The sequence below is a fragment of the Gobio gobio genome, assembly GCF_949357685.1.
Source record: "Gobio gobio genome assembly, chromosome: 17".
NCBI classification, from domain to species: domain Eukaryota; kingdom Metazoa; phylum Chordata; class Actinopteri; order Cypriniformes; family Gobionidae; genus Gobio; species Gobio gobio.
Window position 1 is genome coordinate 39,972,516 of NC_137110.1, and position 21,295 is coordinate 39,993,810.

Consider the following 21,295-nt stretch of genomic DNA (forward strand, 5'->3'; position numbering starts at 1 on the left):
TAAAGAGCGTCAAAACGGCATTTATCGTTTGAATTCCGTGATAAAATGGACTGAATACTTAATATGTTCGTGTGGGAACTAGGATTGAAGTGTGTTCCGCGCTTAAAACAAGCCGACTATTAACTGTTAAAGATTGCATTCGGCACCGTACCGAAACGGTTCGGTACGAATACATGTACCGTTACACTCCTACAGTTTTGATAAGGTTTTTGAAGCCTAAACAAGCACAAGCAAGCCTTTTTTGATGTTTACAGAGACTAGGGCTATCACAGAGGCAGCTTTCTCAGGGCACATTTCTTCAGGGATATCTTTCAGGGACATTTTAAGTGTGGTGTTCCAAATAAATATTGGAATTGTATAACCTGGGCACAGTAGAGAGGTAGGTCACCAGTTTGCGCAAGTCTTCTTGCTTTATTCTGTCATGATTACTTCGTGCAGGGAAAGTAAGGATGGGTCCCCCTCTCTTGTCTCTTCCTCCTGAAAAGAAGAGGATCATTTTATTCCTAATTTTACTACTCAAAGCACTTCAATGGCCCTAATTACAGTAATACCCATGAGTCTGTGTGGGTGCATACTTAAGAGGCTGGTGAGACAAAGCTGTTCCACGGTGAATTAATGTGTGTGTGTGTGTTTACAATGCAATTATATATTTCCCACCTGAGACAAAGGCAACCTTCTCTCTTAAAACTGTTAGAACATCAGCCGCCTTTATTCCATCATTCCTAAGAGATCCTGATGAGAAAGATGGAACTGAGAGAGAGAGAAAAAGAAGGGAAAGAAAGGGATATAAAAGTTATGTAGAGACTCAGGACTGTAACCACCATAGACAAAGAAGCAAACGCGCCTGTTCCAATTTAAAGAAGAGTAAGAGTAATCGACTGAGAAGTGTTTTTCAAATGATTCCCATCATTTACTTAACCTTATGTCCTTCCATCTAAACCCATAAGATTTCATTCCTTCTGTTTACAGAGATGTTAGACATCGTGTTCATGATGCTCTTTTCCATACAATGAAAATTAATTGTGACCAGGGCCTGAAATCCAAAAATGGCAACAACAAAAAAAAGAAAGGCTACATTAATGTATCATAAAAGTAGTATCATAATATGGATGTCACGATGGCTGTAATGAAGTGCACAAGGAAAGAGATAGAGAGTAAATAAACAAGGAACACTCAGGAGATTTAGGAGAACAAACTAACACAACCACATTAAACTAAGACATTACCGGACAAGGGAACTAAGGAAACACATGGCTTAAAGGGATAGTTCACACAAAAATTTAAATTATCATATAATTTACTCACCCTCAAGCAATCCTAGGTGTATAGGACATTCTTCTTTCAGACGAATATAATCAGAGTTATATTAAAAAATGTCCTGGCATCCAAGTGCATCCATCCATTATAAAAGTAATCCATACGGCTCCGGGGGTTAATAAAAGCCTTCTGAAGTGAATCGATGGGTTTATGTAAGAAAAATATCCATATTTAAAACTTTACAAAGTAAAATATCTAGCTTCCCGGCGGACCGCCTTCCGTATTCAACTTACGTAGAAAGTGTAACGCCTCTCGCAGTTCAAAATGCTTGCGCTACATTCTAGTGATACGTCGCGCTAGTTAATTTTTTTCCGTAAGATGAATAAGGAAAGCGGTCCACCGGAAGCTAGATATTTTACTTTATAACGTGTTAAATATGGATATTTTACTTACAAAAACCCATCAATTCACTTCAGAAGGCTTTTATAAACCTCACGGAGCCGTATGGATTACTTTCATAATGGATGGATGCACCATGGCTTCAAATTTTGGCCTGCCATTTACTGCCATTATAATGCTTGGAAGAGCCAGGACATTTTTTAATATAACTCCGATTGTATTCGTCTGAAAGAAGAATGTCATATACACCTAGGATGGCTGGAGAGTGAGTTAATAATGGGGTAGTTTTAATTTTTGGGTGAATTATCCCTTTAAATACTTACCTGCACGAAACACCAGTCTTTGAGCTTTTATTATGCCTATGCTGCAGTTGGCCTGTTTTACATGGTTAAAACTAGAGGTCGACCGTTTCATCGGTTTTTGGTGGAACAATCAGTTATCGGCAAAAATCCACACCGATAGTTTTTCCGTGATGCGTCCGTTGCTGGAGTGGCTGAGACGGGTGCACTGTTATTACACAGTACGAGAGCTATGAGAATGGCCTGCTGGCATTGCATAGCACGAGAGCGGCCTCTAGAGGTGAAAAAAAAAACTCACTGACGCCTTTTTTTGTGTTTACATTCACACTGGAGGCTGCTCGCTGCAAGGGAAGCACGCGCTACACAGAGAGCGCTGACACGTCAGATGCGCGTTTAAAACATGACAGCGAAACGGTATGAATACTGAATACTGAGCTTTGGCCAGCTTTAGTCGTTTTACCTTTTACCTTTGTGTCTTATAGTGTTTGCATGCGGCTGTGAGAGCGAGTGTGGCTCTGACGTCAACTGCGCGGCCGCGCTCGTGCTCACAGCCGCATGTAGACGGATTGGCTCAAAATCTGAGACACGTGGGACTGATCGGCCGATCACCGATCAGGCCGATCATGCAGAAAATCGGCCAATTCCGATCCCTGGCCGATCAATCGGTGCATCTCTACTTCTTATTTTAATATTCATATTTACATGTTTTTTCATTTAGCACATTTTCATGGATCAGTACTGTTTTTTTCTTTCTTCTTGTTATAAAGTTCAGCACTGTTTTACTTATGTTTTTTTTTATCCAGTATCCATTTTAAAAACTATCGGTCGATTCATCGGTTATCGGCAAGTGCGGTCCAACCTAGTTATCGGTATCGGTAAAATCCACTATCGGTCGACCTCTAGTTAAAACAATAATAAGTACATTTGAGTGTGTTGAAACTTATGCTATGATGCGTTCGGTTGGTGGCTGGTATGAGACACGATGCACTTTGCAGTAATCTAGATCGATATTAGAATATCATAAAAACAGGATGACTACATGACTGTTGCTAAATTAATTCATTTTTAAATATATTGTATGATGATGAATGCTCTCTCTGATTATGCTATGTTAGCCACTTGACAAAATAGTGTTGTCTAATAAAATACATACTATACTATATTAAAGTGTCCCTTGGTGTTTCCATGGTTTCTACGGATAGCGCGGGGAAGCGCTGATATGACGTCATTGAAAGGCGAGGCAAGGATACGGTCCATAACACTGGTTAAAATAGCAGATTTATCCAGATTTAAAGTAACATTGTTGGAAACATTTGGGATAATTTATGTACACAGGTCAACAAATTATATAGCATTGTTCTAGTGGTTTTTGGATATTTTAATCTAAAAATCTTACATATTGTGCCTTTAAAGATCATATATTTGTCCTTCGAAATACTATAATAGTTCAAAGACATCGCTAAAAGTGACACTGTGTATCGTGATGCTGTATTATTCTGCTTGTTAAAAATGTATTATGCAGTAACTTGAGAACAGTGATTCATGTGCATACATGTCAGTCAGCGTGGCATTGCATTGTCAGACATCCATTTAGCGCATGTTCACAGAGGAAAAAAACTGAAAAAAACTGGTTGTTCTCTTGATCAAGAGAGGAATGAATATTCATCTAAACTTCTTTCATTTGTGCTCCACACAAACAAACAAAATTCAGCTTTGAAACGACATGAGGGTGAGTAACCATGTCAGAACTTATAGGTGAACTATACTTTTAAGTGATTATAACTGGTCCCTACAAATACTGAAAATGTGTTATTTTATGGCAGGTGCAAATAGTGAAAGATGATGTGTGAAGTGTAAAAAGCAAAATAAATTATAAATCAATATAAAACAATAAAAAAAAAATTCTGTGTATATTTATTAAACTCATAAATGACCTTACTTGTGCCTATGCCTAAAACCCACAACTACACCTACCCATAACCCAAACCATATCAGCTTGCTGATCAGTCAAGATGTCAAAAATAGAGTGCAACAGTGCCCACTCGCTTTTTCATTTGCATTGGTTCTGGAAGTAATTTTTTTCATTAATTTCTCCCATAGGGATTTAAAAAAAAGTCTGTTAAAGCATTTTAAGCTATGAACCAAGTCAACCATGAGGTCAATCATAAAATGACAAACTTTGATGTGAAGCAAACAATTATTTAAAAAATAAGACAAAAATACTATGTACTTAACGGCTTTAGTGATAGAAAGAACTACAATCCCATGAAGCATTGCGAACAGCATTATCAAATTAAAAACTATATATATATATAGCTCTGAAAAAAATTAAGAGACCACTTAACATTGAGAGCTGTATATACACCGATCAGGCATAACATTATGACCACCTTCCTAATATTGTCCCCCTTTAGCTGCCAAAGCAGCCCTGACCCATCGAGGCACGGATTCCACTAGAGCGCTGAAGGTGTGCTGTGGTATCTGACACCAAGATGTTAGCAGCAGATCCTTTATGTCCTGTAAGTTGCAAGGTGGGGCCTCCATGGATCGGACATGTTTGTTCGGCACATCCCACAGATGCTCGATTGGATTGAGATCTGGGGAATTTGGAGGCCAAACCATACTGCTTCCATGAAAGGGTGTACATGGTCTCCAACAATGCTTAGGTAGATGGTAAATGTCAAAGTAACATCCACATGGATGTCAGGACCCAAGGTTTCCCAGCAGAACATTGCCCAAAGCATCACGCTGCCTCCGCCAGCTTGCCTTCTTCCCATAGTGCATCCTGGTGCCATGTGTTCCCCACACATGGTCCCCAGGTAATTGACGCACACGCACCCGGCCATCCACGTGATGTAAAAGAAAACATGATTCATCAGACCAGGCCACCTTTCATTGCTCTGTGATTCAGTTCTGATGCTCACGTGCCCACTGTTGTTGCTTTCAGCGGTGGACAGGGGGTTAGCATGGGTACCCTGACTGGTCTGCGGCTATGCAGCCCCATACGCAACAAACTGCGATGTATTCTGACATCTTTCTATCAGAACCAGCATTAACTTCTTGAGAAATCTGAGCTACAGTAGCTTGTCTGTTTGATCGGACCACACGGGCCAGCCTTCGCTCCCCAAGTGCATCATTGAGCCTTGGCCGCCCATGACCCTGTCGCCGGTTCACCACTGTTCCTTCCTTGGACCACTTTTTATAGATACTGACCACTGCAGACCAGAAACACCCCACAAGAGCTGCAGTTTTGGAGATGCTCTGACCCAGTCGTCTAGCCATCACAATTTGGCCCTTGTCAAACTCGCTCAAATCCTTACGCTTGCCTATTTTTCCTGCTTCTAACAACTTTGAGGACAAAATGTTCACTTGCTGCCTAATATATCCCACCCACTAACTGGTGCTGTGATGAAGAGATAATCAGTGTTATTCACTTCACCTGTTATCAGGTGAACATCATAATGTTATGCCTGATCAGTATATATATATATATATATATACGGAAGCATTAATTAACCACCCTGAGGCTCACAGTAAGGTTGTTTTTTAAAGGTTTATACATTTATAAAAATAATTGTTTACTTATGCACTCTATTTTGTGTGGCTCAACCAGACATTGGCTGGCAGAGTTAAAGACATTGTATTCACTACAGAACCTTTGAATCCAAATGTGTGCAAATATAACATAAATACATTACAACAACAGTGTTGTTCTTGGTAAATATGAATAAACAGGATGTTGTGTGGGTGTGCTACCACCATTGCTGCTCTGTACGCTTTGTATAAGGATCACAAGGGACACATGCATTCTGTAAACACTGAATGACAGACAACAGTATTAAGCATAATACTGACTGCATGGAAAATAGAGTAGTAGGTCATAGTAGGTCGAGCGGGGGGGGCAGGGAGACCCAGCTGTTGGCACGTCTCCTTCTGTTTAGATTCATTAGTGGTGTAATCTGCCTGCTCTGTAATCCCATAGCCGACAGCTGGGCACCGGGGCAAACCGGTGGGGAAAAGTTCAATCACACTTAAACACACATAGACAGCAGAAACACATACAGTATACACACAAGCTGCATGCTCACAGATGTGCCACATGCACTCTCACACACAAACAAATGCACACACACACCCACACGACACAACTGAGGTACATCTGTTGAGTCTGTACGAGGCCTAAAAAGATCTTTACACGGCTTATGTCTGCATTTCATCTCTCTTGCTCGCTCTCATCTGAAGGCTACATAAACTATTAAACCTGAGTGGAAGAGTATGATGATGAACATGGCATGTTAAATTTACTGTGAGAACTGACTTTACCCAGCCCCTGCTAGAGGGCAGACACTATTTCACACTCTCTCACACACACACACACACACACACATTTATATATGAGGACAAGGCTGATTAAACACTCTTGAACGCAGTCATTTCCCATTTACAACTTGATCTGGGCTATTATGTGCTGACAGAGTCTAAAGCTAAACAAGTCGTCCAACAGCTCACAAAAAAATATATTTATATATTTATAAAATATGATTTACACTACAGTTCAAAAGATTAGGGATGGTAACATTTATTCATATTTTTTAAAGAAGTCTCTCACCAAGACTGCATTTATTTGCTCAAAAAAACTGTGATATTGTCAAATATTATCACAATTTAAAATAGCTTCTTTCTATTTTGATATAATTTAAAATTTAATTTATTTATGTTATAGCCAGTGTTGGGGGATGTTACTTTTAAGTAATGCATTACAATATTAATGTACTCCTTATAAAAGTAACTAATTGTGTTACTTAGTTACTTTTTATGGAAAGCAATGAGTTATGTTACTTTTGCGTTACTCTTTCTCAACTGGGCTGGGCTTGCTTGTTTGTTTTTGCCAAATGTAAAGGCCCTTTCACACCAAAAGTGAAATGACGCAGTAGTAGAAAGTTCCACACTCTTACTTCAGCAATAATAATAATAATAATAAATAAATAAATTCAACTCAACTGTGATGTTTTTCTAAAGTATTTTTTACTTATTGGTGGTTGAATCATCAAAGGTCAAGACATTGAGACAGTGAGATTAATTACATAAAGTATATTTCTGTCATTTAACATTAAATTACTGCAGGTTTGCGTAACATTTAAAGTTAGCCTTTCACTGGTTTTATTCATTTTGAGAAATACTGAATCTGTTTTTGTGCAAGTGAGATGAGTAAATGCATGCTCACATTTTGTTTAGAACTGCAATAACCATCATGTTTACTCGTTACTTGGAAAAAAAAGTAATCTGATTACTTGTAATGCATTAACCTTAACACTGGATATGACAAAGCTGAATTTTCAGCATTATTACTCCAGAAATCATTCTAATATGCTGATTTGGTGCTCAAGAAACATTTCCTATTATTATCATCCATGCTGAAAACAGTTGTGCAGCTTAATATTTTTTGCTTACGTAAATGAGGCTAACAAGCTTCCAAAAGATATGTGGGAAAAAAATTATGCCTTTGATCACAAATAATATTAAAAAATTAAAACAAACCAACAACTAAACAAGAAAGTATTGCAAAAAAGTGGTCCATGTGACTATATTCCTAGTCTTCTAAAGCCATTGAGTTATTTGATCAGTTTACAGATCAGTACATTTGTGTTCCACAAAAAAAGGGGAAAAAAAGAAAAAAAGAAAAGAAAGTTATACTGGTTTGGAAAAACATGAAAGCAAGAAAATGATTCATATTTTTGGGCGAACTAATCCATGAAACTGACATAGAATGCCAGAATCAACAATCCAAGTTAAATACAATTCATCAAACCAAATTTTACATTTTTTATATGAATATTTTAAATGACACAAAGCTGTGCACTAAGTACACCAAAATAAACCAATTTTTATTTGTAATAGAGTATATATAATTATATTTTAAAATCTCTATTCTCTAGTGAAAAAAAAATGTAATAAGAAAATATTGATTGTTATCTGTATTTAGGAAAGATGTGTTTGAAAAGATTTAGACAAAAAAACTTACAGTATTTATGTGCAGCCCCATACACCTTGCTAACCCTGCTATTTAATTCCTGAATCGCAAAAAAATGTAACGCTGCATCCTGACTAAAATACTACTGTATAGGCCTACATATCCTTAATAGCACGTCAGACTATTACACGTCCCAAATTTAGTTAATGTCATACATTAACATCAAATCTGCCCAGATATATCATATTTTAGGATTTTAAAGTGTGCATACGTGAATGTTTTTTGGTCTAGTATTGCCCACAACATCTTGCACAACAAAAGAGGCTCTGTTCCAAAACCTACTGAGCTGCCTCACTGCCTACTGTGAGACTGCTTTCTAAAGCAGCATCCAAGCTGAGATGTGACTGAATAATGCTCTGCATAGGTAGCAACACCGAACACCATACAAAAAGCAAAGTAGACTATGCTCACAATTGATTTCAGGGGAGTTTGACATTAGCACATTGCTAAGCTAACAACATTTAATAGAGGGTATGCATTGACGTCACTTTCCTGCCGAAACCCACCCCCTCAGCCGGGGCTGAGTTGCAAAAGAGCTGCTGCTTACTGGATTTAATAGGGAAAACAGCGAAAACGCAAGTAAAACAAACGATTTTCAGTTTAAATTAAAGATTGGACTCGATATAAGTGTTCTTTACAATTTACCAAAAATCCAGTGATCCTGGTACATGCAGCCAGGATCGTGTTTCCTGACATTTATATTAACGTTTTATATAAATACTATATAGGTAGGTCTAAATCCAGATGATCACTTATATCAATGTTATATATATATATATATACCATCATTTTGTGCAGCCCTAAAACTTGTACAGTTTTTGTCAGTGTTTATTTAAAAACATCAAATTAGGCAGAATATACGATGGCAAATATTTAATTGATGAGTTGTCAATACAATACATAATACAATTAATAAGGTATTTTACCCCCAAAAATTCAACATATTGAGACAAAATGATAACTGCAAATCCACGTTCTGCTGCCTGAAGTCCAGTTGTGTCTGTGAATCCATTTGCTTCTCTTTTCTGTAGCTTTAGAAAGTCTGTAAAAATATACCTCAGATTTCTTGTCAAATCTGTTTGTACAGTCAATCTCTAAGCTCTTTCACGTTTTAGTGTGTTTTTGGCGTCATTCACACTGAAAACCAATGCTCTCAGTCTTTTTGCCACTCAGTGGGCGTAACCGCAGTCACTGTGACGTCACGTGCATACCCTCTATAGGCATCATTTATATTACCACTAGGGATGAAACGATTACCGGTTTCAAGATAAACCACAATAAAATTTAGTGACGGTTAGTAATATCGTATAAAATTTAATTATCATTAAAACCGCGTGTGATTATCACGATTGTGAAAACTCGCGGTAAATCTTGTCCAGTCAGCGTCAGTCTGGGTCAGCGCACCACTGTTTTTTGAATGAGAAGAAATGGCAGAAGGCAGTGACAGCGCCGGGAGATTGTTCAGATTTCTAAAAGGACCATATCTGAGGCATTGTCATTTTTTGGCTTTTACAAAAGTCCAGAGGGAAACTTAATCGAAGATGGTCACCCTGTCTGCAGAACATGCCAGAAGAAAGTCACTGTAATAGGGGGAACACTTAAAAACTACGAACGCAAGGCAAGTGGACTTTGACCTGAATACCAAAACTACGTCTGGGAAATAATAACGTGAAGCGAACGAACAAGTTCAGACAAGACTAGGGCGACATTTAAGGGATAATTATCAGGGCTTGACATTAACAACCGCCATTTGAAGGTGTAACGTTATTTTGGCCGCACACTACCACTCTGGCTGTTGAACTTATTATAGTCTTCTCAAAAGCCATCTATTATAATCGCGTTGCGCATTATAACCACTCACACGTGTTTATATTGAGTTTATGAATGCAATGTCTCATAATCAGAGGCGTTCAGATTAACCGGAGTTTTGTTCAGAGCGCGCGCCGCTCTCAGTCGCTGAAATCTGCACATTTAAAGCAGAGATGTGTGTGATGTACGCAGGAGATTCATTCATCATACAGTGTTTGATTGTTTTTGTTCTATTTCAGCAGCGAAAATAGTTTCAAACAAACACAGCAGAGCTACAGCGCATCTGATATGACTGGCATAACGCCGGCGAATTAAGGGACCGTCTCTAAAGTTACACACAACATTGGTAACGTTATACAATTTTCAAAATTCAATAGCATTTGAAGAGAATGACAGTCGTAAAACTGACTGCAAAGTGATCATCTAGGTGTCAGGTATGATGCACACATTTTGATATTTAATAAAATAAACTGTCAAATCATTTGGAAATATGGATATGCATTATTTCACTAAGATACCGTTTGGGCTCTTACACAAAATATGCTAGATTTAAATGCATCATTGCTGAACACTGATGAGAATATTGCTTGAGAATATATTTACAGAGATAATATTAGAGATTATATTTACGACAAATTATTATTATTTATGCGTTATGCGTTGCTATTGACGACGGCCATTATAAGGAAGGAAATCCCACAGAATAGAATCTAGCTTAAAAAAGTGCATAGAGCTGCTTTAGTTATTTGTTGTTTGTTGATTTTCATATATAAAACTTGTTGAAATGTTTTAAGTGTGTGCATCTGTTCTTTTTGAACACTTTCATCTCGTTTGAACAAAACCGTGACAATATTGATAACCGTGATAATTTGGGTCACTATAATCGTGATGTTAAATTTCCATACCGTTTCGTCCCTAATTACCACTGAACTATTCCATAATTAATTCAGTTGAATTAATCAGTAGCAGAAAAAATTGAATTTTTAAAAAGCAATTGTAGATTGCATGAATCTAAATGTTATGCAATAATGAATTTAGCAACATGCTAAGATAGATAGCTAGATAGTCCATTGAAATCAAGAAGCAATTTTATTGTATGTCTGTCATACATACTCAGCAGTACTTTTCCATCATCAGCAAAGTGCTTGTCATGCATAATATAACTATGCAAATTGGGATGCAGCTAATTATTAAACTTGATCGACCATGTTGTTTCCTAAATTAAACTCTGAAGCACCTAAACACATGCAAAACATGCATTATGTATTCCTACAGCATTCCGTTTCTTTATTTTGCACACAACTAAACACAAAGTGTTCATAAAAGATAGAAAATGCCGGGTCGCTGCTTTAACCAGCCGTACCAGGGAACGTTGCAAGCTTTGTGGATACTGCAGACAGCTTTGTAACATCTGAGATGTCAGATGAAAGGACATGGGCATCACTGAGCTGTTGTGAAATTATCCACTGCATACAAAGTGCTGTATCCATATTTCATAAGGTTGCCATGCATTGTTTCCTGCATGTTTTATGAGATCTTCATCAGTGAGTACACCGGGGTGCATATTGTATAGTTTTAAGCATGCATGTGATGCAGAGTCAGACTAACTCCGTGAGCATATTACTTCAACAAAAGAATCACGATTAAAACTCACAGCAGGAAACGTCACCCATAATACAACCTGACGAGAGGGTCGTGATATGAAGCTTTGTGAATTGTTACAGGATCAGGGTGTGTCCACATAAACAGTAACACAAAGCTCATAGAAGTACCAGGAAATAGCAAGCTCCTTGCAATTACTAAATGAAACCAATCCTGCTAAAAAGTTGCCAAATGCCCCCACAGGATCGAATCCTGCCAAGGACGCCAAGAACAGTGACAAGGCCAGTAAAGCTACATTTAGGGCCCTTACAGTCCTGGGAAGTCAGAAAACAATGGCTGGCTGAGGTTTGGTGTTAGTATGAACTATTGTGTAAGTCTAAGCTGTGAGATCAGAAACTGGTCCCAGTCCAATAGCACTGGCCCATGATCTCATATAACCTAATTTTATAGGTGCCCAGCTATTTCAGGTGAATATAGGTTTTAATGGGGCATGGGGGCTCTTTTCGGAAGGGTTGCTTTGTGCTTAGAAATATCACCACAAATGGACTACAAGACTAAAAAAGGATTACTTGTAACATCTCATCAAATATCAAATAAATGAAAAAAAAAAACCTTGGTGAGCAGAAGAGATGAACAGCCTTAATATTTTAAGATGAATCGCGTATTCCAATAAATGTCTAAAAATAAACTCTAAAACACTTGTGTAAATCACACTCTCGCTAAAGCTTGTGATTCAAAGCAGAAATGTGTAATGTGATCAGACAGTCTGCTCGTGTCTGATAATATCTTTTCAAGGCAGATGTCTTTGAAATATTACATAGATATACAATAATGGAATGTGGTGGACCTCTGAAATGAAGTCCCGTGGGTTTGGCTTTTTTTAGTCCAATCTACATTCATATTCCATTTCATATTTGTGGCATGTGGAATAAAATCTACCTTACATTATCAACCAATTCTATAATATTTTATATTTATGTTAAAGTGATAGTTCACCCAAAAATTTAAATGTTGCAATCCTTTACTCACCCTCAAAAAGGTCATAAAGGTGTCATAAAACCAATCCATCAATTGAGCGGTTTAATCCAAGGCTTGTGAAGAGATCCGATCACTTTATAAGATGAACAGATACAATTTAGATACTTTTTATTTACATCTATTGACACGCATCCATAGAGCACATCATATATTGCGCACACACAAGCTCAAAAGTGTGTGTGATGTGCGAGAACCAATGATGTTTGTTTATCTGTGCACTGATGCACAACATCATTTTTTAAATTTATGTCCCCTTGTATTGTTTAAATCAAAATAACTTCCCCCTCCCCCTTGCAGCGATATCTCTTCTTTTCTCTGATGATACGTTTATTGGCGCGAGGGCGGGACAACCTGTCACTTACATGAGATTGACCAATAGCAAACCACAACCATCCAATTTTCCAATCAATTCCCCACTGACAAAATCAAGTCCCACCCTACATTTTTTCTTGTTCGAGAAGTCGTTTAGTTTCCCTTATATATACGTCACAATAGGGGAGAAAATGCAACTTTTGTTTCAATGTGACTTTAAAGAGCACCTATCATGGAATTTTGAAATTAACCTTTCATGTAGTGTGTAACATAGATCTAAGTGAACAAAAACATCCTGCAAAGTTTGAAATATGACAGTGCACCGTATATATAGTTATTTTCTTTCAAAAGTAAGAGTCGACTCTGAGTCATTTTTAAGAATCGTTAGAAGACCGAAGCTTTTTCTCTGACTAGATGACGTCAACTTGTCAAGTTATTTGAATACGATACGCCCACTTATTGCGCTCCAAGACGCCAGTGAAAACTAGAAAACATCATGGCGACGAGACGCTATGTTCTGAAGTGCGACTCAAAAGCAAACTTTTTTCATCTGCCCAAGGATGAGCATTTGAAGACTAAGTGGCTTGAAGACAAACCATACATCGTCGCGATTGTGTGTTTATTAGTCTTCAAATGTCTCTATTTGCATGTTTCGCTATCTCAGGAAGCTTTTATTATGGACTTCTATTATGGCACATGGTATCTTCTTCGTCTGTCTGTACCATATATGGACTGCATGTGCACAGAGCGCCCTCCGGCTGCCAGTATGGATTGAAAACAACACATAAGAGACTCAATCGCTCATGATTAGGCTACATCTGCGCATTTTGAGGAAGTATTGAATAAAAAATACTCCTCTGTTTAGAAATTTGACACAGACATATGAGAATCTATCAATATGTCTCCTCATCTGCACACTTTTGAACTAAAAGCCCTGAGGGATGTTGATTTGTCGCGAGTCTTCGTGAGGAGAATAGAGGAGTTTTTTTATGAATGAGATCAGCTGAGGCTCATATTACAATCAAACGGTACCGACGCGGTTTTCATATTCATAACTCCTGACACATATTAACAAATTACTGTCACTATAAGACTTTGATGGGCGTTCCGTTTCCGAAAATATCTGCACAGACCATAGACGGCACAGACTATACCAATCCCAACTGACTGGGTCATCGGACCAATCACCGCAGATTAGCGTCACGTAAAGGCGGGGTTTTGAAAAGTGAATCACTAAAGGAATCATTTGAGAATCGCTGTCAAAACAGGTAAAAATAAATGCATATTATAAGAAAACTAAAGTCTTTTTTCTCATTGCATGCATGCAAAACTGTTGTTGGGGACTTCTGAAACAATATTTGGAACATTTTAAATGCCATAATAGGTGCTCTTTAAATCTTTATTCAAACCAAGCCACATAAAACTCCCATCAAGATTTCCTACAGAAAACGTTTCAGTTGGTGCAGTCATGACAAATGACAGGAAGTAAAAATATTCTAATAAAAAAGGTGCCACTGAGTTGCCCCTGATGGATATAATCCAAAAATACTTCTGAAATTGATTTTCACTGTGTCCTGGCCAACATAATCACTGAATGTACCTATTCTGCTCAGAGAACTCCAGTCCTGAGCAGGAATCTTGGCAACAGTTGCTACAGCAACCCTTCTGGCCCCCATTCAGGAGAATGGCCTGCTGAGGATGAAGTGTGTGGTGGTAGGTTTGCCTCTCTGAAGACCAAATTTTAAGCACAGTCATCTTCTGTGTGGAGCGGGGTGTTGAGAGCAACTCTTGCATCTTGTAAAATCCATATGTTCAGGGATTACAGTAAATCATAATAAGACAAGATAGGTTGCGGTTTTGATCTAGTTGCACTTTTTCAAACCAGTCCTCAGTGAAATATGTTCAGTGAGCAGCTAATTTCTTTTGCCACGTATGGGCCGTTTATTCTTATAACTCAAGTAACTAGCCATTCTTTACTGTGCTGTTCATTTTCCTGCTGTTCAATTTTTTTTTTTAAGATGAACTTCACAAATCAAAACATTGTTATATGACCCCAAGGTCATGTCATTATCAAGTTTCAACAGATTTCCCGGAAGACGACACCTTATCTCCACTAATTTTCATACTTGTGTACTGTTGCACTCTTGGACGAGGAGACACACTTTCTAGTTCAATGTGTGATGACACATGCAGAGGAAGCTGCATAACAAGTTTCCAAGTTTAAGTTCCCAAGTTTGTTTCTGGTTGACTGGCCACAACCTCAACAATGTGTCTCCACAGAACACATTCGCAAGCAAAACATCCTGGATTTCACTCCAAAATAATAGAACATTTTTACAATTACTCATTTACTGAGTTCACTTAGTCAACAAAATAAGACATGGTGTGATTAGTGGACATTTCAATGTGAACAGACAAAAATTTTACTTGGCAGTGAAATAAACCTGAGCCATCTCTAGAAATCCAAATATCATAGAGAATAGGATGTGTGCTCTTTCTGACTCAGGCCAGTAAGCAACCACCTCGCAACAACTCAGAACACCCTAGCAACGCCCTAGTCACCACATTAAACTCCCTAATGCTTGCTACAGACTGTGCAATTTCGGCAATCCTAGATCATTCACTGTACACTGTACGACATGGATCTAATAAACTTGGGTACGACACGTATGTAGATAGTACGATCAATGGTGACACCTATTGAATCTGAGACTGCGACGCAAGTTAATATAGAAGAATAAAACGTCATTAGCATGCGCTAGTGGTAAACAAATAGAGCAAGATGAATCGCACTTTGGCAATTGTGGTTTTTATGTGCACTGAAAAAAAGAGGAGGAAGCGAAAGAGAATAGATAGTTTAGAGAATATGGATGCGGTCATGGCTAAGGAAAAGGGCCATGTGCCATGTCACGTTGTTCAATACGCCATTTTATGTTGCATTTTTATTGGCTGTTTTTAATGTACTGATCACCACCATGATAACACAGTAAGCCACATGATGAATCAGAGTTCATTGTAAGTGGCCAGTCTATAAAACATGACCAATACTCCTATACAGACGGTGTACATGGTGGTTATACACACAACAACTGTCAGGGTAACACACAACACTAAAATAATGCAATAAACATTAACTAAACAACATAAAATATAATGTAAAACATTCTAATAAACATTACTGATAACAAAAATGATTTAAAAAAATAATAATTTACATATTATGTATTACAAAATGATTTATATAAAATACAATTATATTTGATGTGTCAGACTCCTGGCAATGTATTTTTACTTATATTAATTTTACAGTATTTTACAGTAAAATGACACATAATGCAATGTTAAATGATTTTACTGTAAGGTAGCTTGCAAATCAACCAATCAACAGTTTTGTTTTGTTTTTGTAAAAATTACAAAAAACATTTTCAAGTGCAGCTATTACGTTTTCACAGTTTTTAAACAGAATGGTGCCCAACAGGAAATGGAAATACTCTTTATCTATGAACTTTGAGTGTGTGAACATAATATAAGAGCAGTCATAAATTCAACAGCTATGCGCTTCGTGGTACAATATATGTTTCTTTAAAATCTGGGTGTTGGAGCTAAGAAATCATGTCACAATGATCTGGGAACATCCGTTCTCTTGCAAATCTCAACCTTTAAATGTGAAAAAACGCATATAAGAAACTCTATGGGTCAGTTACTTTCTGCAAAAAAAGTAAGTTATGCAAAGCATAAACCACTAGAAGCATAATAGCCATCTAAACGGTCTAAAATGATTAGGAATCATCATGTAATCATTGCATTGAGATATAAATATCGTCCTCACACATGACCACACATACAAATCTAGGCTTATGAGTCCTATGATACTTTCTAAACAATTGTTTTTGACAGTTGATTTAATTGGCCTATATCAGAAAAGAGACATGTGGTATGGTTTTACCACATTACAGACAACCGGTCCGTAACATTTTGGCCATAGCCAAAGCAAGAGAAAACCACAAGCTAAGCAGCTTAAAATGATTCCAGCTATAATACACAAGAGACCTTCTTGGTTTTTAGGCCAACTCTCTGTCAACCCCAGTTACTCTGGGCATTGACCATTTTCGATTACTGTGAAATAAATCAACTTATTTGCAGACTTACATAATTCCAAATAGCACCTGTTTTTTGCATTGTCCAGTGCATTGTCCATCTATCTATCTATCTATCTATCTATCTATCTATCTATCTATCTATCTATCTATCTATCTATCTATCTATCTATCTATCTATCTATCTATCTATCTATCTATCTATCTATCTATCTATCTATCTATCTATCTGTCTGTCTGTCTGTCTGTCTGTCTGTCTGTCTGTCTGTCTGTCTGTCTGTCTGTCTGTCTGTCTGTCTAATGTTCATAAACCAACATCCAGTCTCTGTTTCATTCTGCCTCCCACCTCAAACAAGACCCCAGATGAACGTCTGCAGGGATGCTATGCACGAACAAGGCGCTCGTCCCCACACAGTGATTGTGATCTCCCACATTGGCACAGCGGTGTCTGTCTCCGCTGCCCTCTCACAGTGTCTGACATCCTTGCGGACAAGGGACAACCTGATTCCCAGACGACCAATCCTGTGCACATGATTATCCCACCCAGTGTGATCATGCTAATCCGATGGAGAGACCAGAGATACAGGCACTATTAGACTATGAATATGTTGGACAACAGCACAGGGGGTGTGGAAGGGACGTGCCAGAGAATCTCCATCACAGGGTGAAGACAATCAGAATTTGCCCTGTGCACACACCTCCTGCTAAATGAGATATCAGAGAGACAGACTGACAGTAGTCTCGAAAGGTCCTTTTACACAAATGCCTGATCCTAGCAGTGATTTTGTGGTAATGGTGCTTTTAAACCCAAATTGTCTTAAATTAAAACACTGTGAAAATGTGTTCTTACTCAGCATTTTTGTCTTGTTTTCCAGGACTAAGCATTCTTAAATGGAGATACATCTACTTAACAAGCAAAGTGTATTAATGTACACTATATTGCCAAAAGTATTGGGACACCCCTTCAAATCATTAAATTAATTCCAATCACTTCCATGGCCACAGGTGTATAAAATCAAGCACCTAGGCATGCAGACGCTTCTACAAACATTTGTGAAAAAAATGGGTTGCTCTCAGGAGCTCAGTGAATTCAAGCGTGGTCCCGTGATAGGTTGCCACCTCCATTCGTGAAATTTCCTCACTACTAAATATTCCACGGTCAACTGTTAGTGGTATTATAACAAAGTGGAAGCAATTGGGGACAACAGCAACTCAGCCACGAAGTGGTAGGCCACGTAAAATCACAGAGCGGGGTCAGCGCATGCTGAGGCGCACAGTGCGCAGAAGTCGCCAACTTTCTGCAGAGTCAACAGCTACAGACCTCCAAATTTCGTGTGGCCTTCAGATTAGCTCAAGAACAGTGCGTAGAGAGCTTCATGGAATGGGTTTCCATGGCTGAGCAGCTGCATCCAAGCCTTACATCACCAAGTGCAAAGCGTGGGATGCAGAGGTGTAAAGCACGCCGCCACTGGACTCTAGAGCAGTGGAGACGAGTTCTCAGGAGTGATGAATTGTGCGTCTCTGTCTGGCAATCCGATGGACGAGTCTGGGTTTGGCGTTGCCAGGAGAACTGTACTTGCCTGACTGCATTGTGCCAGGTGTAAAGGTGGAGGGGGGATTATGGTGTGGGGTTGTTTTTCAGGGGTTGGCCCCTTAGTTCCAGTGAAAGGAACTCTTAATGCTTTAGTACCAATACAATACCAACACATTTTGGACAATTTCAAGCTCCCAACTTTGTGGTAACAGTTTGGGGATGGTCCCTTCCTGTTCAAACATGACTGCGCACCAGTGCACAAAGCAAGGTCCATAAAGACATGGATGAGCGAGTTTTGTGTGGAGGAACTTGACTGGCCTGAGACAGTCCTGACCTGGTCAAATATTCCCATAAACACTCCTAAAACTTGTGGAAAGCCTTCCCAGAAGAGTTGAAGATGTTATAGCTACAAAGGGTGGGCCAACTCCACATTAAATCCTATGGATTAAGAATGGGATGTCATTAAAGGCATGTAAAGGCAGACGTCCCAAAACTGTTGGCAATATAGTGCATTTTTCTTAAAAGTGTATCAAAAACTAAGTGAGTTAATGCTTAAAACAAGAAAAAAATCTGTCAATGGGGTAAGAAAAATATTTCCATTTGAATTTAGTTTATTTTAACATATATGTTTTTCTTATATAAACTCAATTCATTTTAATTAATTTTTCCGAAAATTTCTTTGTCTTTCTAAATTATATTTATCTATATTTGTTTAGTGTTGTTTTCCAAAAAATGCTTAATTTCTCAAGTCATTTTGCTTCTCAAGTCAATGTATTTTGATTTAAGAATGGCTTCTTGATTGTTACATTTGAAACATGCATTTTCGAAATGATACGTATAGTGAAAAGCACCGTAAACGTGAAATGAAAATGAACTGAAATTTTTGTGAATTCTATCTTCTTGACTAAAATTCCAATATCATTTTTCTATAGCTGCTGGGTAAAAAGTGAACAATAAACCACACTGACATATTAAAGAAATAGTCACCTATAAGAATATATGAAGCTGGTTTTAACTTAAAGGTTAAACTGTGTTCTTCTCACAACAAAGGTATTTTTTAGTAACATTCAGGTTGGAGCAAGTTGTCATGTGTTTTCAAATTTGCAATTTTATCCAATTTATTAATTTTAGTATCAATGGTAATCATTGTTGTATATGTTTATATGTTAGGTTTTTCATGTTTGCTTTTGTATTAAATGTTTTGAGCTTAGTAATTATTTTCGGTTTAAAGCCTAATGCAATTCAAAAGCAGGTTCTCATTGCACCAGTTTTGCTCCTATCATTTCAACCATAACAGGGGCATAAAATCACAAATGTGGGTTAAATTAACAGTATATTTTACCTGGTCAAAAATGATGCAAATGCTCTATAGCAAGATTTGAGATATTCACAGGGGTGAAAAGTGTGACAACTAGCCCCCTATATTCTACACAAACACTCATCCACATAGATGACTGTGTTCAGCCATCTCTGATAATATGATAATAACTATCTAAATTTTAAAATGACAAACATATTTGCATGATGGGAAGACACTGACATAATACAGTATGGAGAAAAACACATAAACATCAAACACCGTCCGTGAAACGACACATACATGTATTCAGAAAACAGTATGTGCACAGCATATATCAGTTCATACGCACACATACCATCCATATGCATGTTCACATTCCAACACAGAGCTGTGCATAGAGAACATACAGTATAGCTGTGCATTACTGGCTTATGTTGTTAAGCAAACCAGAAGTGGGTCAGTTTTAAGGGTCATAGTTCATGCTCTGGTGAGTGTCTAGTAAATAAAAGTGAATAAAATCACTGAACCACAACTGGTGGAGGTGTCAGGTTTGACATTAGCAAGGGGTTGGCTGGATGCAGAAGAGTAGATGCCCTTCTTTCCTCTCTCCATGGCAGAAAACGTCGCCCATTCTTACATTCAAAAGCTTTTCTGTTTCTCGTGTAAAGAAAGTACAGTACTGAGACTATATGCTGTTAGTGTGAATCAACAGGCTTCAGGCTCTGAAACATGAATCAATGTCACGACCGACAAAAGGCTGAGCCACTCCCGCGCCCGCCGCGGCGTCGCGCTGCGCGATCCCCGGTGCGTCCGGAGGTGATAGTAACGTAATTAGAGAATGTGTTGAAGGTGTGAGAAAAAAGTGACAGGTGAAGTGGTATCCTATTTACAGGGGGATTCCTTGCTCTTGTGCACAATAACCCAGACACAATATAAGGGCGTTGAACGTGCCAATAAAAAGCATTGCTAGCCTATATGAACATCACACACTGGCTTTTGAGGAACATGGCAGTTTTATCACACATATGCATTGCAGACTCTACATTGTATGCAATGTGATATATGTAAAGCGTGTGATGCATAGCCAGACCACTAAATTATGCCATTCAGACAGCTTCTATGCAGTTTACCTCGTAATGCAACCTCAAAGTGCATGTACGGATGGATGCGCCTAGTAAGTAAAATAAACTCATTGACATCCAATGAAACAAAAGCATAAATAAAACTACCTGTTTTGAAAAAGGGCTCCGTATCTGCATCGTTCGGTCCTTCCTCAGCCGCCTCGGCAGAATTCATCATTGCAGAATATGTTTCCACGGATGATGATTGTGATGATGGTCAGATTTTACACCTACGGATCTTTGTAATCTATGTGTGAAGAACACTAGAGCGCGTGGCCGTCTCCATTGGTGAACGCTTGTAGTAGTGAATGATGATGATGATGATGATGCCGGAGGTTCTGCGCTCAGCGATACTGTATCCAGCGCTCCACCGGGCGCTATTGTTTAAAGCCTACCCGCCTCTGCAAGACAACTGCTGGGGGAACCCCGATAGAGAGAGTCGTAAAAAGCGCGCATGCAATGTCAATGCAGGTCTTGTAAAATCCCTTATTCATTC

At 38.3% G+C, this 21,295-nt stretch overlaps 1 protein-coding gene across 2 annotated transcripts in view; it reads right to left on the reverse strand.

Annotated features, from left to right (window-relative positions):
* Positions 1-21,090, reverse strand: part of kalrnb (kalirin RhoGEF kinase b) — a 134,931-nt gene extending 113,841 nt beyond the window's left edge. Inside the window, exons 1-3 of one of the 2 annotated variants that reach the window (XM_079840705.1) lie at positions 20,908-21,090; positions 658-750; positions 363-477 (exon numbers count right to left, since the gene is read on the reverse strand). In XM_079840705.1, the coding sequence (XP_079696831.1) occupies positions 363-477; positions 658-750; positions 20,908-20,977 (278 nt within the window). In that variant the 5' untranslated portion in view covers positions 20,978-21,090. The remainder of the gene's footprint in view (positions 1-362; positions 478-657; positions 751-20,907) is intronic. The other variant, XM_079840706.1, reaches the window with a different exon arrangement.
* Between the last annotated feature and the right edge of the window lie 205 nt (positions 21,091-21,295).